The 26,835-nt window shown below is 34.1% G+C and overlaps 4 protein-coding genes and 1 non-coding gene across 7 annotated transcripts; 2 read left to right on the forward strand and 3 right to left on the reverse strand.

Moving 5' to 3' along the window:
- Positions 1-12: 12 nt before the first annotated feature.
- Positions 13-2,728, reverse strand: LOC111024886 (Cornichon family protein). Its single transcript, XM_022302705.2, has 4 exons — positions 2,337-2,728; positions 1,391-1,572; positions 647-769; positions 13-535 (listed from the first exon to the last, which is right to left on the reverse strand). Exons 1-4 carry the CDS (start codon positions 2,406-2,408, stop codon positions 499-501), a joined length of 414 nt encoding a protein of 137 aa, XP_022158397.1. The 5' UTR covers positions 2,409-2,728; the 3' UTR covers positions 13-498.
- Positions 2,729-3,713: 985 nt separating this feature from the next.
- Positions 3,714-5,594, reverse strand: LOC111023648 (PPR containing protein). 2 transcript variants are annotated; one of them, XM_088124885.1, is made up of 4 exons: positions 5,080-5,594; positions 4,430-4,637; positions 4,126-4,319; positions 3,714-3,935 (listed from the first exon to the last, which is right to left on the reverse strand). In XM_088124885.1, exons 1-4 carry the CDS (start codon positions 5,512-5,514, stop codon positions 3,810-3,812), a joined length of 963 nt encoding a protein of 320 aa, XP_087981011.1. In that variant the 5' UTR covers positions 5,515-5,594; the 3' UTR covers positions 3,714-3,809. The 2 variants fall into 2 exon arrangements, with proteins under 2 accessions (XP_087981011.1, XP_022156812.1); XM_022301120.2 differs by having other exon boundaries at positions 3,714-4,319; positions 5,080-5,577.
- Positions 5,595-7,993: 2,399 nt separating this feature from the next.
- On the reverse strand, positions 7,994-10,154 carry LOC111022884 (Tetratricopeptide repeat (TPR)-like superfamily protein). Its single transcript, XM_022300179.2, has one exon. It carries the CDS (start codon positions 9,950-9,952, stop codon positions 8,210-8,212), a length of 1,743 nt encoding a protein of 580 aa, XP_022155871.1. The 5' UTR covers positions 9,953-10,154; the 3' UTR covers positions 7,994-8,209.
- A 499-nt stretch (positions 10,155-10,653) lies between these two features.
- TRNAK-CUU (transfer RNA lysine (anticodon CUU)) lies at positions 10,654-10,727 on the forward strand. The gene has a single exon. It is a non-coding gene; the product is annotated as a tRNA-Lys (tRNA).
- A 10,277-nt stretch (positions 10,728-21,004) lies between these two features.
- LOC111026109 (uncharacterized) lies at positions 21,005-25,348 on the forward strand. 2 transcript variants are annotated; one of them, XM_088126048.1, is made up of 2 exons: positions 21,005-23,701; positions 24,795-25,348. In XM_088126048.1, the coding sequence occupies exons 1-2, from the start codon at positions 21,336-21,338 to the stop codon at positions 24,802-24,804; spliced, it is 2,376 nt and encodes a 791-aa protein (XP_087982174.1). In that variant the 5' UTR covers positions 21,005-21,335; the 3' UTR covers positions 24,805-25,348. The 2 variants fall into 2 exon arrangements, with proteins under 2 accessions (XP_087982174.1, XP_022159797.2); XM_022304105.2 differs by having other exon boundaries at positions 21,005-23,655.
- The last annotated feature ends 1,487 nt before the right edge of the window (positions 25,349-26,835 follow it).

Consider the following 26,835-nt stretch of genomic DNA (forward strand, 5'->3'; position numbering starts at 1 on the left):
TTGAGATTTGAATATTCAAATTCCCTCATATTTATTATACTGACAAAAAAATAAATAAATAAAAGGTCAATACATTAGTTTTCACCATTGGCATTGATATAACCGTACAAGTATTCTTGCAGCTTTCCTATAAAATAAAAATATAGACTCTAATTCTTAGAACAACAACATCCTTCTTAAATAATAAACATAAAATTACTTTCGCTAAGTCAAAGTACAGTCCATAAATAGTGAACTTTTTTCACTGAATCGTGTATAAAAAGCTTTCTATATAAACATGACAAATATCACATGAACATTATAAAAGGCAGCAGAAAATGGGGGCAGCATGGTGGCAATCAAAGATGAAACCTTTAGACCTTACTCACAGAGCAATTATTTGTCCAGAATTAGAATGCAACAAGATAACCTGGGAGTAAGTACATCAAGCTCTGTAGTGAGCGTGAGCCGCACACTGGAATTGTCTCCTACAAGACAACAGTTTGCAGCTATTCCTAATCAAGGATCATGATCCTCCAACGCACTATAAATCAACCTGTAAAACAGAGGAAACAAAAAGGACGATGAGAGCAGATCTTAAAGGTTAGAATAACTGATGTTAATGGTAGGATTTCAAATAAGAAAACGCTCTCTCCTATTGGATTACCAAAATATGGAAAGAAAGAGGAGAGAAACAAGATAGACTAGTTTGAAAAGCCTTTTCTTCTTTTCCCAAGTTAACTGATTGAATATCTCGGTAACATCTACCAGGTGCTGTCGCTGAGTGTACCTAAAATCATGAGGAAAAGACACACGTCAGACAGATCAAGAAGCTTGACATGAATTACCAGCACCAAACAAGTCAAGTATTCGGCCCAATCTCAAAATATGCTAGATATCAGTAGTTATGATATCCACTGTAAATTAGTTAAACTACTGCAGAGTGAATCTCCAAAGAGAGTAACCATGAGACCTCCTCCGATTCTCAACCATCCCAACACAAATTAACCAATCCAAAAACTAATGATATTAATCTAAATCTCATAATAGATTATTGGTGCTTCAAAACAATTCATACATTCAAAGAAAAAAGCTATAGGGTTCATAACTTGGATACTTTCAACTGTTACCCACCCTGCACTTGGCTACCAAGCGTTAATTGCAGGCATGATATGCCCTCTCTTTCAAAGTAAACAATTTGACCTTAATTTGGAAGGCAGAGCCCAGGACAATAAATGAGGTTCTCATAGGTGAAATTGGTAACCAATTTGACGCGTATACCCCACTAATAATTATACAATCGTATCTCTTCTTTTATTTTCCCTTTTTCTTTTAATTTTATAGCCTGCTGTCAATACTTCTCAATTTAGTTTACAATCTGATCAAATATGCAGGAACAAGAGAAACTTACAATCTCAAATTGTAATAGAGGTAAGGCGCACAAAATAATGACATAATCCAATGCCCTGTCAAAAGATAGAAGATGCACAAGACTCCTTGGGTGATGAACTCAGGTAAAACCACTTTGTTTATCCGTGACGAAGAGTCATAAGGGTTGATATAATCAAACTCAAGATCAGCTAAGCACATGAGCTGCAACAAGTTTCAAAAGGAATCTTAAAATCCTCAGTTCCAACATTGTTTCACCAATAGTACTAGGCAGTTAATAGTACAGTATGTCAATTCAAATATTCATATGCAGGGATTGCTCGTATCATTAACACAGTAAACGAACTAAGATATCTACTGTGCAGAACAACACCAATGAACCATGCAAACATCCAAAAAGCCGTAGCTACTGTTGATAGATTACAACCCAGCGCGAAAGAGCAATTCTGTACCAAACAGGTCGTAACAATTACAAGGTACGCCAAGAACCAATGATGTCTCTGGTAAATGTGCTAGATGATTAAAAATCGCACAATCGCATTTGATTCCCAAAGAACAGACAGGTGGAGAACCCACTTGATGAAATCAAAGGGGATTCAAATCAAACGTCAATCTGGCAGCTTGAGATAAGGCTATCCATGAGTAGGAAGTGAAAGATATCTTCAAGAGTAATGACTAAGAATTTCTAATTAAGTCTCTAGATTGTTTAACGTCCAGAAGACAACTTAACACAACAGTATTCAATCAAGTAATTTCGAAAATACACATACAAAAACAAATCCAGGAAAAAGTAAAAGCTAACCAATTGCTAAAAAGTAGAAACAATACAACTCATATTGTCACTGGCAGAACGCAGAAGCCTAAATTCACCGGAAAGGCAATAGAAGGAGGGGAGAAGAAGACAGAAACTTCAACAAAACCAAGGATTAAAAACTAAAGATGCACAAATTCTAGGGTTTAGAGAAAACCTGGAAAACGACGAGTATGAGAAGCGATATGATGAAGAAGAAGGAGAGGAGCCAGGCATAAATATCAGCCATACTAATGAAATGACCTCAACCAAGTCCTCCTCTCTCGTCTCTGTCTCTGTCTCTGTGTGAGCGATTTGAAATCAATGCGACGGCATCGTCAGGAAGCATACATGCGCTTCAGGTGGCCGAAATGGACGACGGCGAGGGGACCAAAGAAAATAGCAAATTTGCAGAGAACGCCTAATATCTACGCGCAGAGGAGTAATCGCATCTTGGATGATCGGAGCTTCACAAGGCGACGGAAGGCGTCGAGAAATGGTTTCCTTGTTACAGAGGCAATTCAATCTCTTTTTTCTTTTTTCTTTTTTCTCTTTTTGTTTAGGACTCTTCTTTTTTTTTTTTTTTTAATACAATTGTTTAGGGCTCTTCAATATCTTAAAAAAGGTTAAATTACGCCAAATGACATTATGATCAGTTTCAATTTTGTGTACTCCCTATCATTTTAAACTTTCGCCTCTACTCCAAATCTTTAAAATTGTTATTTCAAAACAATTAGTTTGTCAACTTTTCTACTAAAAATAAAACAAAAATGTGACGTCGTGGATGTAGTGGGAGCAAATTAAAAATAAGAGGTACAATGTAATGTACCTAGGTAGCCTCAATTATGCCTCTAAAATTTGGGACAAGTTCAATTCAATTATGCTGGTTGCTTCAAGAGTTTCATTTTAACCTCTTTTAACACTCAAAATTGTTTCAAAATAATTATTATATTAACTTCTTCAAATTAGGTAGCAAAATAGATTTGGGGGTGTCAAAATTTGAGTCGAAAAGCCATTGATTGATAAAGGTCAAAAACGACAAATTGTTAAAGTTGAAGTTATGGTTGTCTCTGGTTTATTTGTTTTTGTTACTTGATTGTGAGAGGGTGTCTAAAACTCATTTATTGCCTATGATTTGCTGATACCTTGAAAATTTTGTTTCTCGACAAAATATCATATGACACGTGAAACAATATTTCATCCTAACTCCCAAAACTATTTCCTCTCTAAAATGATATCATTTCACATGTGACTACCAGTTAAAAGTTGTTTTAAAAAAGAGAGAGTAAAGTTGCATCTAGGCGAGTTTTTTCTTTTCTTTTTTTTAGTGTAAGTAGTTGTGAGAATGAGAGATCGAACCATCAATTTTAACAACGATAATAGGTATTTTGTCCATTGAATTATATATTTCTTTAAGTAGAACAACATGTCGGAGTAAGATTTAAACCCTCAATCTTTTGGTTAAAGATATATGTTTTAATCAAATTAAATTATGTTCAAGTTGGCTCATGCTACATTTGGATTGATTGAGTTATCTTTAAGTGGGTAAAAGTCATGATATTAAATTATCTCAATATTGCATAACAATAACAAATACAATATTTACCATTACAGTCTTGCAACCGTCTCAATTCATCAACAACGTTAAGATTTAGGTGTTAACTGATAAGTAGGTATATATCATCCCACGACAAATGTATACTGGTCCAATGCTTCCTCTCAGGAGTTGAATCCCCTTCCCACAGTTCCACTTCCACTCTCCTATAAATGTAATAGTCTCGAAAGAAAAAAAAAATGTACAGTTTTATTTGGGTGGAATGGTTTAGTAGAAAAGAAAAATTGGAGAATAAGGTTAAAGAGAGCAACGCATATAAAATGGTGTGTCACTGTTACAGTTGCAGAACTGGTTAGGCTCAGGCTCATTTCAAGCAGACTATGAAGTTCCAGATTTTACGCGTTCTTCTTACAATTTTGGCCATTTTCCTGGCAATGAATCCGGTAAGCAAGAACCCAGGAGGAATTGGTGGAGCAACAGCAACATCTCTGGTTTCCTTGCCAATTTCTTGACTGCAATCACCAGCTTCTCCAGAGCTATTATTGCTCTTCCGAAGATAGAAGCTTCTGCTACCAATTTCCCCAATTATCTCTGCCCTGTCAAGACCTGTGGCAGAGGACACAAACACCAAAAAAGGCTTACTACTACACAATGCAATTCAATTTGAAGAAGCTGCAAACAAACGCCAATATATGAACAGATTTCCACTCATATACTTTGGAGGCTAAAATACGAGTGATGCAATTCAAACGCCGATGCTGAATCCCGCTCAAGTTTTGGAGTTCTTCCTTCTTCGCCATATTTGGCGACAACAAGCTTTATCGTCTCCTCCACGCTAGATCCCAATTTAACCATGGTTCGAACTGGCCCTGGGCTCCCTTCAACAGTCACATTGATCACTACTTTCGCATCCTTCTTGTAGCCCTGCATTTCAGAATCGCGATCAGGGTCTTGGATTTTCAATGAGCATAGAATGAATCGGTTTTTCTTTGTATTGCGAAATTTGATTCCAAACGATGGGTTCATGAAGTTAATATAAGGAAAAATCTCAAAGAAATCTCAACTAATACGATCAAAGAGTAAAAAAGGCAACATCAGATGATTACTTGGCCCTGAAGCAAGCATATACATCAGGAACTAGTTTCAGACAATAATGACGCATTAATTATTCCTCCTTTCCTTTCCTTTCCTTTTCTGGTTATTTGACGATCAAAATGCGAGCTCTCGCAACAATAGGAACTCAATTGAAGAAGACTTCCTTTCGGCGGAAAAATCGATTGCAGAATTTACACACATCAATTAAATTATATATTAAACAAGGCGACAAAAATCATAGACCAATCAGAATCGGAGCCCTAAGTATAACCTCGAAGCCTCGACGGGGGGAAGGTATCAACAGAGGTGATGACGCAAAGGCTTCCGAAAACGTATGCGGACGGAAAAGAATCGCTTCCCCTTCCCTCTCCGACCGCTCATCTCCATCGCCGGCGTCGGCGTTGGCGTCATCGGCGTTGGCGTTGGCGTCGGCGGTCCAAAGGTTCGGCTCGGACGAGCATCTGGTGAATTTGGAGGGCTTGGAAGGACGGCGATTTCTGGGGGGAGTTGCCCGGCGCGGGGACGGAGAGAGATTCTGGCGTCTGATGTTGTTGGAGAGACCAGAAGTGGGCGGAATTCTGCGCCGGAAACTGCTGCTCGACATAAAAAAGTGAAATCGGCGGGGGAGATTCGGAATCCGTCTACTGGAAGGGAAGTTGAAATATTGGGGAAGGGATAGTTGACAGTTTGACACTTGGGAGTTCATGAAAGTTACCTTTTCAGCGGGGGTTTGTTTTATGGTCCTTTTCCACAACGGAAGCGTCGTCGTTTCGCTTAAAACGCCCTTCTCTTCTCGCGTCTCGGGGGATTTCGCTGGGCCCCGCCCGCAGCCGACCATGGCATCATATTCGTATTGAAATTCAAGACTTCCAAAATATGAGATGACACGCGTATTCAACTCTTTAATCTTATAATAAATTTATGGTTATATATATATTTTTTAAAATTTTAAATATTATTTTTCTTCTCTAGTTAGTATATTTGAATGATTATAATTTTTTACTCCTAAAACGTCTATTTTGATTTCTGTACTTTTAAAAATTGATCATTTTGTTTCCTATTTACGAAATTTTATACACAACAGAAATTCTTTAGTACGAATTTATACTAATGCTACATTTCTATAAATTTTAATGAGTGTCGAGTGGAATATCATGCTAATATTGTGATTGAAATAAATAAGATCAAAATGAAAAAAAAGAGATCAAAATAATCAATTTTTAAAAGTAGGACTACTAAAATGAATATTTAAAAGTATAGGAACTAAAATAAATAAAAGTTAAAAGCACATAAATAAAAACGATCATTTGAAGGAACAAAAATCAACATGAACCAAAACTGAAAATCCAGAACCAAACTAAATATTTCTTCAATTTTAAAAGTTTAAATTTAGTTATTTTTATAATTTTGAATTTTAACTTTTTTTTAGAACTTAATTTAAATTTGACCCGTGTAGTTTTAGCATTTTTAATTTGTTCCTTACAGTGGTTAAGTTTTTCACAAAATTATTCTTATCATTACCGAAGTTAACACATGATATACTTTTTGCTTTTCTTTAGGTTACAATGAGTTAGAAATTTAATTAGCTATTATGTTAACTAATTATATTGAAGTATGTGGGTTACGTAAAAAATATATATGGAAAGTGATAGGCCTGTACTAAATTAAAATTAAAATGTTCAAAGTTTGAATCTCAAACTTCCACATGTTGTTGAATTAAAAAAAAAAACAACATTTTCATAAAACTTGGAGCACTGTTGGTAATAAATACAATACCAGAATTTAATGATAATAATACAAAAGAACTAAAATTAAATAAATATGAAATTTTGCAAACAAAAAAATGTAGGTACTACGAAAATTAAACAAAAAATGTATTTAAATCTAATTTTGAAATTAAGCGTCAATAGTATATCAACAAATTGACGTGACGACGTATACTAATAATGCAACTTATTCTAAAAATAATAATTATGATAATAATGCAAGTTATTTAATTTGTAAATTATAACAATAATGCATTTTCTTTTTGGTATGACATATTCTAATACTAATAATTGCATGACATATCTTTACATGGAAGTTTCTTTTATAGGAAAAATAATAAAAAGCGAATGTGATTCCAAATTTAAATCTTCGTACCCCATATTTATTTTATTAAAAGAATAAAAAAATAATTTTAGTAAATCAAAAAGTCAAATATTTGAGAAGCTCATTTGTATCCTATGAATTACTGAAAGTGAAATATCTTCCCCCCAGCCTAAACTTTGCAAACTAATAGATTGCTCTTTAGACCGTAGATTCGATTTTTTTTTTTTTTTTTGAGTACTAGACCGTAGATTCAATTCTCTTTTCTTAGTTGCAATATATTATTCTAAAAGAATTAAATTACATTTTTTATATGTTGTGTTTTAAAATTTAATTTCAATTTAGTCAGTTTAACCATTTCATTACTGTTTCTATCCCTTTATTAAATATTTTTAATTAACAAAAATTGACTATAGTCTAGTGATGAAGCACATATACTTTACAGGGATCTCGACTATAGGATTGAACCATCGATCTTAAGAATAGTAATAGATGTGTCACATTGATACAACTGAATATATCACTTATACACTTAGTGTATCAATAAGAAACATACAATGTTACTTAAACTCCAAAAAGGATTTATCGATAATATACCTAAGATAGAGTATTTTTATTTTTATTTTTTGAGAAATATACCTAAGACAGAGTATATCATTCTATGTGACTGATAAATTTCATATTAGATATATTAATGGCGATAACAAAATTAGAGTAACAAAGAAAACAAAAATATGACTTCACAAATTTTATCATATTTACAAATCATAAAATTGTTATATTTGTAAATATCGAAAATATTTCTTGCAACACATTCAAAATACCCCAAATCTAATCAATGGAATTTAGTTGTCTAATTTGATTTGTAATTATATATTAAAAAATGCAAATAAGGTTATATTATCAGCATTTCATGACATTTCAAAAGAGACCAATGAAAATAATTATTCATTTCGAAGTGATTTAAAGTCATAAATTGTCAACCTCGATATGAGACTTAAGTACCTATCTCCAATTAAAAGTCGCAAGTTCGAATTTCCCATACTAGAAAGTCACAAACTAATGATCAAAGATTCAAATATTAGGAACAGGACAGGCATGAGAATTATGACTATGTTCTCATTTCCAATATGCAAACTTGTCATTAATATCGCTCGAGATTTGGCTGTAAAGAGAACAAAATATAAATAAACTAATACTACGAAATGTAGTTGTTTTAAAATTTTTATTCAAGATTCAAATCTTTCTAACCCTACTTAATACCTCTGTTTTCTCGTCGGAGAAGGTTGTTCCGAGCAAAATGCGAAGGATATTCAAATTTCAGAGTGCTCCATCCAACTACACCCAGATATCTTGGCAAATACTTTATTTCCCATGGTTTTTCTCAGCCTCTTAACATCATCCCACCTCTCCACAGCAGAGTAAATATTGGCTAGAAGAGACCGATAACCGGTTGTATCGGTCACCAACTTCGAGCAATTCCGAGCCGCTATCTCACCGAGCTCAACATTGTTATGTAACCTGCAAGCATGGAGAAGGGCTCCCCAGACACCAGCATTAGGCTGCATTGGCATACTATTTATAAGCTCATGTGCTTCTTCTAACCGCCCTGCCCTGCCCAACAGGTCCACCATGATTCCATAATGATCGGCCAATGGCTCAAGTCCATGGTCCTTCATACAGGAGAAGCAAAGGTAGCCTTCATCAACTAAACCAGCATGGTTATACGCTGTAAGAAGGCCAGCATATGTCACTAGATTCGGGCAGATGTTCACACTTAGCATCTCTCCAAATAACCCGATTGCGTCGAATGCCTTACCGTTTATCCCACATCCAAAGATCATAGCTGAATAAGCAACTAAATCCTTCTTTTTCAGACCATCGAACAGCTCAAACGCCCTTTTGATGTTTCCAGATTTTGCATACAAGTCTACTAAAGCAGTAGCCAAATGATCATCCAATTGAATCCCTAGCTTTTCCATATACGATTCAACCCAACTACCATAATTCAAATTACCCAACTGAGAACAAGCAGATATAATGCTAGCAAAAGTCATCTCATCCGGTTGGATATTCTCATGGGGTTGAAGCATTTGGTCGAACAACTCTAATGCTTCGTTTGGTAGGCTATTTTGTGAATAACAAGCAATCATGGCGTTAAAAGAAAGAAGCTCTTTCTCACCCATCTTGTCAAAGAGCTCACGAGCAGACCCAACATCCCCAAGCTTCGAATACCCAGCAATCAATGTAATCCAGGAAACATTATTTCTTTGAGGCATTACATCGAACAGGTTTCTTGCTGACTTTATGTCTCCATAGTTCATGTAACCGCTGATCATTGCGTTCCAAGAAGCGGAACTTTTCTCCCGCATCTGCTGGAATAAACAGGACGCTTCATCCATATTTCCAGAATTGGCGAATCCCGACAACATTGAATTCCAAGATATAACATCTTTCTCGGGCATTTCATCGAACACTTTCTGAGCGTCAACTAAGTTCCCAATTTTAACATGACCAGACAAGATTGAATTCCACGAAACAACATTTTTTTCAGTCATATCATCGAACACCTTCTGAGCAAAACTCATATCACCCAGTTTTGAGTAGAAATCCACAAGGGCGGTCTGCACGTAAACACAGCGACAGAACCCAAACTTATAAACCTGAGCATGAACAAAACTCCCACCAAACTTGCACATAATCCTAGCGCAAGCTCTCAGAGTGGAGGATACACCAAATGTGCTCGGATGTAGTCCCAATGTCTGCATCTGAACATAATGAGAGAAAGCTTCGACGAATTGGCCGTTCTGGGAAAAGAACCGAACGGCGCAACCCCACGAGAAGGCATCTGGATTTTGCGAATGGCGAAGGATTCGTTGGAGATAACAGGATACAATTCTGGCACAAGTGAACTCAGAACGAGTGATTTGACGAACCAAGAGAGTCTCGAGATGTCGAAGCCCATTGACGATAATTCGGGAATGGATTTGACTTGCCTGTTTTACATTCACAGAGCATTTCTTATTCAATAAGATTTGTAGCTCGGAAGCGAGCATCAGAATTCGAACCGCTTCTTGAATTTGCGTGTGTTGTGTTCATCTGACTCGTCGCTCAAGGGGGCAGAAAAAAATGGCAAATTCACGAAATTTGGGTACTTTTCTTATTGCATCTATTTCTAATGTGAAAATTTTGAGTGTTAATTGTTAGCTTTTTTTACCTTAAATTTTTAAAAAATAATTGCAATCTTATAATCCACCTCCTTTTCTTTTCTTTCTTTTCTTTTTTTTTTAATACAAATCCACCTCCGTTTCATTCATTCAATTTTGTAATGAATATATATAGCCAATACAACCGGATAAGAATTCAAATTCAAAAAATCAGAGATAGATTTCTAATCAATTTAATTATGTTCAACTTGTCAATTTTACCATCAATATAATTTTAAATTTTTAAGATCTGTGACCAACAACAAACATCTTAATCCTAAGTATTGTTTCTCTATTTAAGTTAGATGCTTTAAATTAGTTGGATTTGAACATTTTGTTTCTAACTTCGAATATTATCTATTTGCTCGATTTTGTGGTTAAATTCTAATAATTGAGGTTAGACATTCCTTTAATATGATTTTGAGTACAGCATGTGGGGACGAGGTTCGAACTTTTGAGTGTTTGATTAGAATTTTGTTTGAGTTATGTTATAACTTTTAGTTTTGAATTGTAATATATTTATACGTAAATATACCATGTTATAAACAACAACCTCGTCTAGCTCAGTTGGTAGAGCGCAAGACTCTTAACCTTGTGGTCGTGGGTTCAAACCCCACGGTGGGCGACTTTTTTATTGTTCTATTCTTTTTCCTTACCTTGTGGTCGAGGGTTCGAACCCCACGGTGGGCGATTTTCTCCTATTGTTATATTCTTTTTCCTTTATCCTTCCGGGCCCTTTTATGTTGGGCTTCGCCGACCCTATGTAAAATCACGGAGTCCACTTTGTAATTCAAGTAGAGACCACAGACAGAAAGTCTATTTTTTAATTACAGAAAATAGAAAATAATTTTAAAAAATGATGAGATGGAAATTGAACCATCTACTTAAAATGGTAATAGATATCCTTATAACCTATACTTAAATTTGCAGCTACGAAAGTGCAATTTATACAAATATTGAAACTAATATTTTCTTGGTATCTCCATAATGGTATGATGGTATTATTCGCTTTGAGCATAATTCTCACGACTTTGCCTCACACCAATAGAGATAATTATCCACATCAATATACTATAGATTACTCATCAATATGAGACTTTGTTTATACAATTTACGACCCAACATTTGGTACAGTTGACAACATTTTTTTAAGTATAAAAAATGTGGATAGAAGGTTAAGTTTTCAATAAAGCAATTGATACTTTATCTATTAAATTATGTTCAAAGTCGCACTACCTATCTAACCTATTACTATTCTCTTACACTTCTGGTCTCACAAACGTGCACTTCCCTGCATCCAGCCACTTCACTAATGTGAATAGGTTATTCAGAAGGGTAGGATAGTTATATACTCTTATGCGCGGTCCTCTTTCATTGCTCTCTAATTAAACTTCTACTTCATTTTTTAGACATCTTCTTTTATTATTTTCTGGAGCATAAGAGCTAGGGTAAACTCGTCAGCTAGATATCGAATCGTGCATAGTTCTGTTTGATCGAGATATGAATGTCCATGATCTGACTCTCAATCAACACTCATTCAAGATCTATTAAATGAGAAAATTTCGACTCACTGTCACACCAATATTCATTTTAAAATTATAGATTTTTTTTTCAATTTTACAACCTTTTTATTCCAATGATTAATTCTTTCCATTTTTTTCTTATTAGGTAAACAACACCTCGATTAAATGTTTTCTAAAATAAAATAGTGGTGTAATTTTTATGATTAATAAAATGTCCCAAAAAACCAAAGGATTCGACAGAAGAAGAAACTTATTGATGTAATTATTATAAGGGATGGTAACCACGTGGTAAAAAAAAACAAAATAAATAAATAAAACCTAGTGGGTGGTGGGGCCCATGAATCATACATTGATTTGAACAAACGAGCTGTTCCATGGCCAATATTATTCCCTTTTAATCCTTTTTCCCCTAATTATTACCCATAACTTTAATAAATAAAAAGCAACCAAATTCGTAAAAAATGATCTTTTATTTTAATCATTTGCTGGACTTTTTACGTCTTTTCATCATGAGGTAATGTCTGCCACCTCATCTTTGCCGTACACGTGTCTGCTTCCTTAGTAATCATAGGCGCCTTGTACGGTGATGGGCCCTACTCCTTTTTCTATCGAAGCCCAACAACACAGAGAGAAGCCCAATTAAGGACAGTCATGATGGGCCGTGGCCATCATTAAGATTCTCATACGTCTGAAGGGTAAATTCGTGCGGTGCGTCCCATCTGCCATTTTTATCAGAAATTATATAAAATAGTGGAATTTAATGATAGCTACCAACTTTTTTCTTACTCAATACACTTGTATTCCATAAAATATTAAATCAAATTATATTTTCTTCTGATTTTATTCGATCAAATGTGATTCCGTGAAGAATAAAATGCAAATTAACAACTTTTTTTAATTTAATATTAATATCTATATGGTGATTTTGATAATCACATGTCAGTTGGATGGCCTTCTTCGGCCCATGGACCTTATGATTCTAAGTAAGCCCGAGATCATGGGCCAAACTAACATGGTTCAAGCCCGGTTGGGAATGTTGCCCAAACCCCATCCAATGTGGGGCAAAAATGTCATTAACCATTCAATAAAATTATCAAAATTGAGTTAAATTACCGTTTTTGTGTCACTTAGTTTCTATTTGCTTGCAGAGACTTTAAATTTTGAATTTAATCATTGTAGTTTGATCAAATTTGAGAAATTATACCTACCTATCGTACTGAGTATGTTACATACTCAGGATCTATGTACTTGTATTTGACTATTGTGTTAGTCGGCTATATTAAGGTACATGATGAGTAAAAATGGGAAAAAAATGACGAGTAAGAAATAATTAGAGACGATTTATGAGGTTTAAAAAAATCAAATTGAAACTTAAAAATAATGGGACTAAGTTGAAACTACGTCTAAGTTGGGCTAAGTTGAATTTTTTTACCATCACAATAATCAAATTGAAAACAAGTCAAAATTATAAGGACAAAATTGGTAATTTAACTTAAAAATTAATAAATATTATATAAATTTTGAACATTTTAGTTGACCCTTTTTTTAGTATATCAAATTGGAAGTAAAGAAGAAGAGTAGTAAATATCCATTATCAGTTAAGTATACTCAGGAGAAGAACATTTTATTTGACTTTTGATATAATAAGTTGTTGATTTACATTTTAGGTTGGGAAGATGACGTGCTAAGTACTATGAAAAATATGACATCATGTTTTAAAAAATCGTTATTCATTAAAAAAATATAAAGATATCATAAAATAGTAAAAATCTAAACTCAAGAGATCCATGGTACCTAATGCATTAGTCAATTTAAACACCAAACGATTTAAAGAAAATCAGATAATAAACATATAAAAATAACAAATAAAGAAAAAAAAACTCCCTCATGTGATTGAATAACCGATTTATTTTACTTTTGAAAAAAATGACATATGAAGGCTGAAAATAAAAGTAAGGTACTTATAACAAAATTTTGTTTTATTTATTTTTTTGACTAAAAAATGAAATAATTAAAGATATTAACTACGCAAATTGGGTCCATAATACCAAACAATCGCATTTAATCATCAAATTGCGACGGAAGTACGCAAATAAAAAAATAATATAATTCTAATTATTAAAATGATAATTATACCTGCGCGCACGCACTTTTATACAGTGTAAAATAATTGTAAAAATGTACTGAAAAATAAATAGAATAAAATAATTGTAAATGCACAACATAATAATTAATATACGGTTCTGGTGGGTTCACTGATTGCAAATAGATTTTTCTTAATGCAAGGCAAATTCATCATTCGGATTTTTTCTCTGTTTTTAATACAGAAAATATCAAAACTTTTCAGATAATAATAATAATAATAATAACAGAAAATATCAAAATTAAATTAAATTGATTTAGTTGAGGAGCTTTTGGTTGGTTGCGATTTGTTTTTCTAGGATCAAATCATAATAAAATTAATATATTTGAGAGACTGTTTTTCAAAGTTATCTTTTTAAATTAATTTCTCTAGAGGGGGGTTACTTTGAGGATTAGTTGAAATTGTTATTTGAAAAAAAAAACATTAAAAAAGTGTCAACAATAATGAAAGCCATCAAACAACAATTGAGGGTATTTTGTCCCCCCAAAAAAAACCCACAGGGCTTATATTTATGTTCAGAGTTCAATGTGATAAAATAATTAAAATCTAGGTAAAATGTACGTAAATCTAAGTACAAATAAGAAGTTTAGGAATAGAAATTCTAAACACACAGTCATCTCAATCTCCACAAAACATCCCAGTACAATTTAAAAAATAAAGTAGAAAACTTTATTTTTTTTCTAAAATTTGTAACGGGTGACAAATAGTTTTTCATATTTACAAATACGGCACAAAGAATAACATTTTTAAAATATAACAATTTTGTAGAGTGAACGTCTATCAATAATAGACAATAGATTGATAGATATCTATGAATGATACACTATTAAATGTGCAAGGTTGAGATATGTTGATGAGTTTTTCAAAAATTTTGATACATTTATAAATCTTTTTAGTTTATGTTAGATATATTAGATCATATTACTAGACGTGGAATATTATATTGTAGGTACGAATAGTATATAATATATAAGATATAAGATATATATTATTGTTAGGGAGAAAATGTGCTTGGAAAAGGAAGAAGATAAGGGGATTGTAGTTGTTGTTTGGTTGCACAAAGAAAGAGAGAAGCTAGCAAAGTTGAGTTCTTTGAACATGTTTGAAAACTTTCATTTGTGAAAGCAAAGGCAAGAAGAAACAAAAGGGGGCTTGGTTTGGTGTTGTTCATAAATCAAAGCCCTGTCTTTGTAATGGTTGAGATTTGTTAATGAGCAGTCAATTTAGGGGAAAAAGTGTCATATCTGTCGTCTTAATGGCTTCAAATTTTCAGCCTGCAAAGGAAGGTGGATTACAGTTGGAGTTGTCCATTTTTACCCCTTCATTTAATCCTCCTCTTCTTCATCTTCATCCATTTATTTCTCTCATCTCTTTTTTACCATTTACCCCTTCCTTTCTACTTACTTTGGTTCCAAGGAGTATGCTTTCTCCTCTCTGATTGCCTCCGATTTTATGGTTTCACTGTCACAGTGTTAATTTCTATACCTAAGGTGGATTACAGTAGTTCATGAAATTAGTGTTAACTTTTTGTATATAGGGAATAATTTGTCTAAGGACAAAAATAAACTAGAGCCAAAGGGTACCTGGAACAAAATATTATTTAAACCTTGATTTTTCCTTTATTCTTCTTTATTATTATTTTTACTTTAAACAACATGTGCAAGTGACGATTCGAACCTCCGATCTTTCAAATCGAGTATTTTGACCTGTTGAGTTACAAACTCTTGATTTTTTTAGTCCGAGATAACTATAAAATGTATTCTTTTAACAGTATACATTGGCTTTTGTAAAAAGAAAAAAAAAGATCAATTTTTCCTTCTTAACAGTGATCTAAATAAACAAATAATAATGAGTCATACAACCAAGTAGAAACTAAAAAATGATTCTATACCTTGTTATATGGAGCATATTTCACACAAATTTTTTTTACCTGTTATTTACTTGGTTTTGTATTCCGGTGAATTGGTGAAATTTACAGTGTTCAGATAAATAAATAAAATTAAGTTTTTTTTTTTTTAATATTGAAAGAGATATTTAATGTAGGTGATATAAAATAATACAAGTTAGGATTTAAATCAAGGCCTTTCAACTATCAATGGTCTTGTCCAATCCTTCGCTATCATCTAAACCACACTTTTTTGGGTAGTGGTGCATAATTAAAGGTTGATCTACTCTTGTTTATATTTATGCAATTAGATAATAGCTTCATATATTTCAAAATAAATTTAAATCTCGTTTTGGGTGGTTCTGAAATTATTATATTTTCGTATTTCGAGTTTCAAAACGTCTGTTTTACTGCTTCAACTTTTAAATTTATTTCATTATCCATATTTGACTTTAAAAAAGTAAAAATTTTGGCCTTCACATTTATTTTAATTTTAAGAAATCAATAACACAACTTTGAGTATGTATACAAATATATTAACATAAATATATTCATTCAACTGAGATTGAAAGTGAGTATTGGGTAAGCGAGTTTAAGTTCAAAACCAATACCAAAATGGTTACTTTTTTAAAGTTCAAAATCACTAAAAATACATATGAAAGTTTAGAGACCAAAACAATTACTTTTTAAAGTTTAAGGACTAAAATATACCTTTTATAAATGTCAAACAATCAAAGTTTCACCACCAAGAAGTTGAAGAGTCAAAATAAGATTTAAACATATTTAATATTTTGATTTGAAAAAAAAAATAGAAGATAATTTATGAAGTACAATTTTCTTTTTTTACAGCCATGAAGTACTATTTTAGACATGCTACCAAATAATAGTTATAAATCTAGCTATTAGCATTTTCTATCTGATTTTGCTTTCTTGTTTGTTGTATGTAACAATCTTTTTAAGTCCTACTTTCCTAGAGGTTGACATTGTCATTTTCTCATCTTATTTCACTAGGAAATAGATGATCCTTTTTTTTTGTTTTTAAAAATTACAGACATAAATTGAATAACAATTAACAAATAAATTGGTTCTTTTATTTAATGGAAAATAGGAAAAGAGTTTTCTTTTTCAATTTTATTTTTTGGGTGTAAAATACTAGTACCTTACATGACTAAATACAACAGTAAATAAAAGTTAAAAAGAGGAGCATTTGTTAAGAAAAATTAGGGATGGGACAAAACAGAGCCTAATCAATGTTTCTTTTCACACCACATCCACCAACATCGTACCATATGGGTTTCACTATGTCTATGCCCTAATCCTCCACAATATTTCCAACCAATTCTTTTTTACATTTTTATTTTTACAATTGAAAATAAAGTTTTGGCTAAATTGCAAATGGGATACGTGCGATTTTCACAGTGTAGTTCTTGTTAGGGATGAGATAAGAGCAAGCCATGTGACCAAGGCCTCAATTTGGACACATTGAGGCTGAGAAGGAACCAACAAAACTCACTTAAGTACAAGATGAGAGCCCAGCTCTTTATCCACCTGGGGACGTGGATATTGCCAAAAAATTTGTTCATCACTGATGAGAAATTCGTTGACTATCAGGTACGAGGTGTCTAAATGGCAACACAATGCTTCACAAAACTCCCGTATAAAAGATAGAGTCTAGAATGTACGTGGTCAGCACCACGCTGGTGTTGGGTTATGTTGGTAGATAATCAATTCAACTTGACTAGACGTTCACTTTAAATCAAGAACCGATGTGCCACCTCGTGTAGAATATAGGTTTCAATTTTTCGCTATAATTTTAAAAGTTTCAATTTAGTGTCCTATAATTTGGAGTTAGTACAATTTGATCTTACAGTTTTTAAAGTTACAATTGAGTTGGTTTATGTCGGTTAAACATTACTTTGTTTTGGTGTAATTTTTAGAAATCATTTCCAAAATATAAGTCAAAATTTGAAAAAAAAAAAAAAAAAAAAGTTCTTTTTAAGAAGGCAAAATATGTTATAAAAAAATTGTGAAAAACAAGCTAAAAAAATCATGAGAAATCAAATATAATTTTTAAATACAGAAAATAAAAAATAAAAAATTATCAAAATGAGTCTAAATCAAAACTTTTAAAATTAGCTAAACTAAATTAAAATTTTGCACACACATTTAAAACTATTTTGTTAGTCCTACACCACATCCCTCATTTTATTAATAGAAAAAATACTAATAAATAGAATATTATCAAATCACAAATGGTAGTCTATGTTGTTCACCTTTTCAACTCTTACAAAAGGAAATAAGGGCATTTTTATGAGTAATTTTTTTTATTATTTCCCGGAATCGCATTTTTATGAGTAATTTAGTTCACATTTCTTCCAAAAAAAAATAGTGGATTCTAATACGAACAAAAATAAAATTCAAAATATATGATTACTTTTTTCTTTGATTAAAAATAATTTTTTTTCCAAAATAAAAAAAAAAATTGTCTTATTCCATCTTTAAACCAAATAATGAAACAAACTACAAGTATTAAATATTAAAGTTTTCTCCACTAAACAACATGATAAAACAAAAAAAAAGTATTTTTGAAAAATATATCATCACTTGGCTTAAAGTTGTTATATTAAAAAAAGTGTTTTTTTTCTCTAAATGCCACGTGAGATTCACGTGGCAATAGGTTATCCTCAATAAATGCCTCCTATTTTCATCCATAAAAGATCTCATTGCTACTTTGGTTGCGTTTCATTTGTCAAAATTGGTGGTTGTACCAAAAAAGTGTGAGTTCGTATAAAAACTCTCTATTCCTATTAAATATATATATATATATATATATACACACACACACACATTGCTTCATATAAAACAATTATTTTATTTACTACCCTTTTTAAAATAATCAAATCTCACCATTAAAATTTGTTGGATTTTATACATAAATTTTATTTGATTTTACATCTTGCAAACTTGTGTTATCTAGTTACAAATTGTTCTTGACAGAAATAATGCCAAATAATTGGACTACTAATTTAAAATTATATATATTTACAATTAAATTTATTTGAATAACATATCCGAACTTAAATTATCCCATGCCTCAAATTTCTAAAAATTCATTTTAATTGAAACATTAGGGATTGATTGGCAATCCTTGAATTGTGTTTCTTCTTTTTAGATTCACTAAATCAAATGTATTTAATAATATGCGTTCAGACGATTTGTTTTTGAATTCTATGATCCAAATAGTGGTAATCTTGAAAACAATTTTTTTTAGTGTTTTCAATTTTAAATTTAAAACTTTAAAATATAAAATAGGTAAAATTTTGAAAAATATATTATTTCATGTTTTAATTCATTTCATTTTTTAAAATCAAATCATGTAAAATATAATATATTATAAATTATATAATATTGTAAAATAATAATTATACAAAATTTATAAAAAGGTTAATAAATTAATTAATATTATTTTAGATTAAACTAAATATTTAGTTGGTAACTACCAATAATTTACAAATATTTTATTAAACACTGAACAAATTTTTAGATTAAAACTATATCTTTAAATTTGCTACTAAACAAAAGTTTGAAGATATTGAAAATATATGTTTTCATTTAATCTCTTATTTTCAAATTTCTATATTTTCAGATCACCGGCATCCTAAATTTTTCCAAGCTTAGTATATATATATATATTTTAAGGAATTCTAAGCTTAGTTAAATCATATTCAAGAAATAAATGGAGAAAGCAAATATTTGGGAGGGGAAAAGAAAGAAAAATGGAAAGATATGTGTCACGTTGTATTTGTTCAACTTTTCCAAAACATTTTATTTTAACTTTTTTCTAGTCAACTATGCCCCTCTGAATTCGGAAAATATCTTTATTGCCCCTCTGGCGTCCGCATCATGACCAATAACCACATGAACAAGATGCCACGAAGGAAACCTCTCTTTTTATTTTTTCAACAAAATTTGGCCTAAAGTGATGCTTCAAATAAATTTCAATACTATATATCAATGTAATGTTTTTTAAATAAATTTGAATAAGCTAGAGACTCTTAAAAATAATTAAATTAGCAAACACATAAGTATTACTTCCTTTAAACGTTATGACTTCAAATATTCTCTCTAGCAACATCTTTTTTATATATATAAATTAATGATATTTTTAAAAGGGGAAGAGTTTTTTTCCAAAGGGAAAATGGGAAGAGTTTGATATCTATATAAGATGCAAATATCTTTTTCTTGAGATATCAAACAAAAGAAATCAATAAAATATCATATTACTTTATATTCTAAATTTTATTTCACATATGTCTATGACATGCAACTTTTAGCGTTAAACTTTCTATTTTATCGAAACGTAAATTTAGAATAGATGTTGACATTAACGTTTTCTCAAAACCAAATTACATCTTGAACTGACTTGTTAATCACACAAAATTCAATTAATAAAACACTTAAAATCAAATCACGTAAATACTTAAATATAAAATAATACGAGTGAAACAACCTAATCACAAAATCAAGATGGAAAAAAAGGTTTTCAAACACGAAATTGTGTTCTCTTTCTAGTTATAATATTTCATTTTGGCTAAAATAATATAATTACTCACTCATATGATTTTCATTATTAGTTAATTTTCTAAATAAAAGAAGTGAACAATAAAACAGAGAAATTACGAAAGAATAAATACAATTTGATAAGGTCAATAAAAAGAAAATCAACATCAAACGGGACGGGAGCTAAAAGTTAAAAACGAGAACATGGAAAAAATTTGAAATTGAAAATGAAAAATTTAGTGGAACAGTGAAAGTATAAAGTGGGATCATGACAAGCTATTATTAATAATTAACCTAATTTAACTCCAACTTGACTTTGTGAAAGAAAGTATTTTTATTTTTATTTTTTAAAAAGAATTCAAATTATGACTTTATTATAAATTTTATAATGTTTAGAAAAACAAAAAAACAAAATATTTAGAAAAGAAATGGAAAAGAAAGAAACAGACAAAGAAAGCGTTACCCCACAAGACCCACAACAACAAGACCCCAACAACATAAAAGAGGAAAAAGAAAATTAAAAAATTAAAAAATTAAATTTAAATTAAGAAACATGAATAGAGTGCCTAAAAAAATGAAACCCAGTGAAGCGCGTGGAGTGCACTCCCCAATCAGGAGAGATTGATAGCAATGACACCACACAGTGTTCTCGTACGTGAGATGAAGATGCCTATGGTATGGTAAGAGTTTCCCATCACGAGGTTTTCCACGCGCATCGATCCGCGTGTTCGCGCGTGGGCTCCCGTCAGATCTCTTTCCCGTCTCGGTCTCCTTATTTTCTCTTCCTCGTAGTTTATTCCCACTCTCTGAAACTAATTTCGTCTCCCAACAGTTTCAAGTAAACACAACTGAACACACACACACAACAACAACAAAAAAAAAAAAGGGAAAAGAAAACTGGTCTGACCCAGTTTCGAAATTTCCAGATCGCCGGGCTCCGGCATGGGAACGCGCCGGGAATCCTCGCGGTGGCCCCGGCTGGTTGAATGCGCCGCTGCTGCTGACAGGCCGGCGTGGGAAATGAAGTCCCGTTAGAGACGCGAGCGGCGGAAATTTGATTCCGAGTTGGGAGTTTTTTTTGCGTTTTTCCCCCCATTTGGGTGTTGGCCGTGGGTCGCCGCAATGGCGGCTACGAACGCGTCAGCTCCGGCGGGTGGTCCGCCTCCGCCGCCAGTGGAGTCCGGCACTGGCACTACTACTACAACTACGACGACGACGACGACGGGGACCAGTTGTTCAGCTGAGGAGGTGGCTGCAAAAGCCGTACAGAAGCGATACGAAGGACTGGTGATGGTACGGACGAAGGCTATAAAGGGTAAAGGGGCTTGGTACTGGGCACACCTCGAGCCCATCCTGGTTCATAACTCTGACACTGGCTTCCCCAAAGCCGTGAAGCTCAGGTGTTCCCTATGCGACGCCGTTTTCTCCGCCTCTAACCCTTCTAGAACCGCCTCCGAGCACCTCAAGCGCGGCACTTGCCCCAATTTCAACTCCCTCCCCAAGCCCATTTCCTCTGTTTCCCCTTCCTCTTTCCTCTCCCCGACTCCCACTTCCACTTCTCCTCCGCCCCACCACCACAACAACCGCAAACGGGCCGCCTCCGGGCCCTCCTCTTACCAGGTCCCACCCCTCGCGATTGTCGATCCCTCGCGCTTCTGCGGCGACCTCACCTATTCGCCATCGCTACCGGCCATGGCGGCGGCGACTGCTGGTGGTGGTGGGCCGCATTTGATGTTGTCCGGGGGGAAGGAGGATTTGGGGGCGTTGGCTATGTTGGAGGACAGCGTCAAGAAGCTAAAGAGTCCAAAAACCTCACCTGGGCCAACGCTCAGCAAGACGCAGATTGATTGCGCCCTCGATTTTCTCGCCGACTGGGTCTACGAATCCGGCGGCTCCGTGTCATTTTCAAGCCTCCAGCACCCCAAATTCCGGGCCTTCCTCAACCAAGTTGGAATCCCGGCGATTTCTCGCCGGGACTTCACCAGTTCCCGATTGAACTCCAAATTCGAGGAGGCCAAAGCAGAGTCCGAGGTTAAGATTCGCGACGCCATGTTCTTCCAGCTCGCCTCCGACGGATGGAACGACAAAAACTACGCAGTTTTCGGCCTCGACAAATTGGTCAATCTCACCGTTAATCTCCCCAATGGCACTAGCCTCTACCGCCGGGCGGTGTTCGTCAGCGGCTCTGTTCCTTCCACTTACGCTCAAGAAATCTTATGGGAAACAATCGCCGATATTAGTGGGAATATCGTTCATCAGTGTGTGGGGATTGTAGCAGATAAATTCAAGGCCAAAGCGCTGAAGAATTTGGAGAATCAGAACAATTGGATGGTTAATCTCTCTTGTCAGTTTCAGGGTTTTTCCAGTTTGATCAAGGATTTCAGCAAACAGCTCCCATTGTTCAACTCTGTCACCGAGCATTGTATCAAGCTCGCTAATTTTGTCAATTACAAGTCCCAGATTCGAAATTGCTTCCACAAATTTCAGCTTCAAGAGTACGGCCACGCTGCTTTACTCCGGGTGCCCCCCCGCTACCATGAGAAGCTCAACTTTGGCCCTGTCTTCACTCTAATGGAGGACATTATCAACTTCTCTCGAGCTCTGCAGCTGGTTGTGCTCGACGAGACCTTCAAAATCGTTTCCATGGACGACCCAATCGCCAGAGAAGTCGCAGAATTGATTGGTGATGTGGGGTTTTGGAATGAGCTAGAGGCAGTCCACTCTCTGGTAAAATTGGTGACAGAAATGGCTTGTGAGATTGAGAAGGAGAGGCCGCTGGTTGGGCAATGCCTCCCATTGTGGGATCAGCTGAGGGGTAAAGTCAAGGATTGGTGTTCAAAATTCCAGATTGCCGAAGGGCCTGTCGAAAAAGTGATCGAAAAGAGGTTCAAAAAGAACTACCACCCCGCTTGGGCAGCATCATTTATTCTCGACCCGTTGTACTTGGTCAGAGACAGTAGCGGGAAGTACCTGCCGCCGTTCAAATGCCTGAGTCCTGATCAAGAGAAGGATGTGGACAAGCTCATAACCCGGCTGGTGTCGAGGGAGGAAGCTCACATTGCATTGATGGAGCTTATGAAATGGAGAACAGAAGGGCTTGATCCAGTGTATGCTAGAGCTGTGCAAATGAAGGAGAGAGACCCAGTGACAGGGAAGATGAGAGTGGCCAATCCACAGAGCAGTAGGCTTGTTTGGGAAACTTATCTCACAGAATTCAAGTCCTTAGGGAAAGTGGCAGTGAGGCTCATCTTCCTCCATGCCACTTCCTGTGGATTTAAATGCAACTGGTCTTTATTGAGATGGGTGGCTTCTCATACTCACCAAAAGGCTGGTATTGACAGGGCACAGAAGTTGATATTCATATCCGCGCATTCGAAGCTCGAGAGGAGGGATTTTTCCAGCGACGAAGACAAGGACGCCGACCTATTCTCCTTGGCCAATGGTGAGGATGATGTGCTTAATGAAGTTTTCGGGGATACATCCTCAGTGTAACGGTTTTCCATTTTTTTTCTTTTAATCTAAATTTTTAGATTCTTAGGATTTCATTGAATTCTTTTCCTTCACTATTTTTCTCCTTGATTTGTACCAAATTCCATGTCACCTTCCTTAGAAGATTTTTGGGGATGTAGGGTGGAAGAAAACAGGGTTGTTCATATGAGATTTGACTTTTGTATTCCTCAAAATGCATTGCGCCGAGGTTTCGGGGATTGCTTGGCTTTATCATCCTTATGTTCTAATTTTCCCATGTCAAGTTCAGTTTTCATATAAGAAAAGAAAAACGTTCCATTAAGTCACAAACAGCTTTAGAATCTGTAAACTCTTTGCTTATCTTGTAATGTCAATACTAGACACAGAATTCTAGTTCTAGTTTGCTAATCAGAATCATCATCATGTGAAAGTGGATAGTTCTTATAGTTCTGCTGAAGTTCTAGTTCTCCGAAACCGAACTTGGTGAGGCGACTCTTGGCATTGTGCTTGACTTTAGAATAGCCATATCTTGCTCTACCTTCCCAATCTTTGCAAGCTTAGTATGGTTTCTATACCATGTCACTTCAGAGAGGCTCTAAGATTCTATTTTGAAGATTTCCCCACGTTCAAATTGAATCGAACTGTTCATATATTTCTGCTCGGCACTTCGAATTCAAACTGCCATTCGATATTTCTCGCTCCATCATATCTTTTATATTCCTTGAGTCATAAGCATTCCTGTCAGTACAGTTTCTTATGTCTGCTCCTTTTGGTAGATGGGAAAATGATTAAAGCAGATTCGTTTGAAATTGATCCATTTTATTTTTTTTACATCATGGGGAAAAAAAGTTGGGCCCAATCCCATCACATCTCCAATAGCTTAGCTTCATTTCCTTTCTGCAGCATAAGAAAAGCAAGCTCCCTCCTGCATTTTACTCAAAACTCTAAAAAATATGTCTTGTTTCACTCATCAAACTGTTAAAAGAAAAAAAAAGATAAATTTTTGAGGCGTTTCGAGTTTTCCCTTAACATGCCGTGTTATCGCCATAAAAAATCGATGTTTTTACCTAGAAGAAGATGACTGTGGTGACTCAGTTTTTTTTCCCTTTGCAGACACATTTGACAAAGATCTCCTCGGACTTGAAAGACCACCTTAACACACACAACAAGTTGAGTTGTAGGATGAACAACTCAATGCCTAGTGAGTACAGTCGATCTTTTTGGCATCCGAACGATGTTGAAAAGGAACGATATGGGAACCATCTGGCCGCCGGAGGCGAGTGGTAATGGAGGTAGCTCGGGGCGGGGGCAAAGCGGTAGAGGAGGAGGAGGAGAAAGGGGGAAGCTTTTTAGCTGGAGAAGCACTTTGGGGAGTGAATGTGTTACACAATCTGAGTCCAAAGTTGTGCTGGTCTTTTGGTGTGGAGACCCACCATTGAAAGAAAGCAGTGGAAGTCATTTTCAGAGCTTTCGGTTATGAATTGGTGATGGAGAGACAGAAAACCAGGGTGAGGCGTTTTGCTATCAAATCAAAGACTTTGTTGGTAACTTCTGTTTTAAACATTCTAAGCCCTTGTGATGTTTGTTTTTCATGTAACCCCATTTTGAAAACTCTGTTTTTCCATAAAGGAAAATAAAAGTGTCGATATGTTTTTGGTTTAGATTCATTAGAATGTCTTGTTTTCATATTGATTCTGTTTTATGAAATTCTATTACATCACAGTTTCTTGTTCATCCGTTTTGAGGATAAATGCTTCACATTCAAGTGGTAATTCATATATTCTCGATCAAAAGAGTGAAGGTTTGAAAGTTACACCATCTCAATCCAAAATATAAGTGGTACTGGATCTAATTATGAATTAGAAAAGTAATAAGGAGAAGAAAACAATAAATCACATTAATATATTTTTTTCTTTGAAAAATTACAATGTCATAACTTTCAAGAGACAAAAAGAATTGCAATTTTTTCCCTCTAAAATTTGTTCATAATTGTAATGCATAAATTCGTTGGCATTCTAAACAAATAAATATAACAGTTGCACTCTTTTATAGTTCTTGAAATGTCACATCATTTTGTTTATCGTTTTGCTTTAAAATATTTTGTTTTAATTTTCATTCGACTTTCATACGTTTGGACTAGAATGAAATTTTATGTGAAAGTGAGTGATTAAAACAAAATATTTTAACACATAAAAGAAATATAAAGAAATATAAGAATGTATGAGCTAGAATAAAACTTATCTCATAACAAATATCATCGAACATATCTGTCAACATCATAAGTATAGGTTCAAATCCCAACTTCTACAGCCAAAATGAGTATAACTCAATCGTAATTGGCATACATCTTCAACCAAGAGGTTGTGAATTCGATCCACCACCCTCATATATTGTACTAAAAAAAAAATCCCGAGTGGGAGGTCGTGTATTCGACCTCCAGGAGAGAGAATTTAAACTTTAAATCTCAAGTAAGATATAAGTGCTTAAATGCTAAGCTATATCACATTGGTTACAATACTAATCCCTCTTTTTCAACATGTGAAGGACTAACATACAAAAGTCAAATGGATTAAACTTATAACCTACAAGTTATTAGAACCCTTTTTAAGTAATCTTCTTCAATAGTCTCACAAAGTATGAGAGTTGAAAATTAGAATGTGCTTCTTTTTTTTTTTTTTTTTAATTTGATTTCAACTTTGCATTGATTAGGGCTACTCCTGTTGAGGGAGTAATGCTGGTGCCCTATGCTTAGGATACAAGGAAGGGAATAATGATCCACTTTTTTCTTCTTGGAAAAAAAAATAGATTATTTTTATTTTTATTTTTATTCTTTTGCTGCTTTGAGTCACAGCAAAACAGAGAATTTAGTCATTTTTGACAATGGCTACTCATCAACCGATTCCAATCTCTTTTTCTAAAGCAAATTCCCAATTATGGAAAGCCATAATCCTTTATTTCTCTCAGTCTATAGAACATTGAAGAAACAACAAAACCCACTTTTTTTTTCTAGAGAAAAAAAAACACTCCCTCTTCCTTCTCTTCATCATTCACACATTCAAAAGCTGTTTCCAAAATCCTGTTTTTCTCTTTTCCTTGATTGGGTTGGAAAATCATTATTGGTCCCATAATTTCTTCAAGTTTTTTTTTTAATTCT

This window comes from Momordica charantia (assembly GCF_013281855.1).
Source record: "Momordica charantia cultivar OHB3-1 chromosome 6 unlocalized genomic scaffold, Mcharantia_2.0 BLBB01000006.1, whole genome shotgun sequence".
Taxonomy (NCBI): Eukaryota; Viridiplantae; Streptophyta; class Magnoliopsida; order Cucurbitales; family Cucurbitaceae; genus Momordica; species Momordica charantia.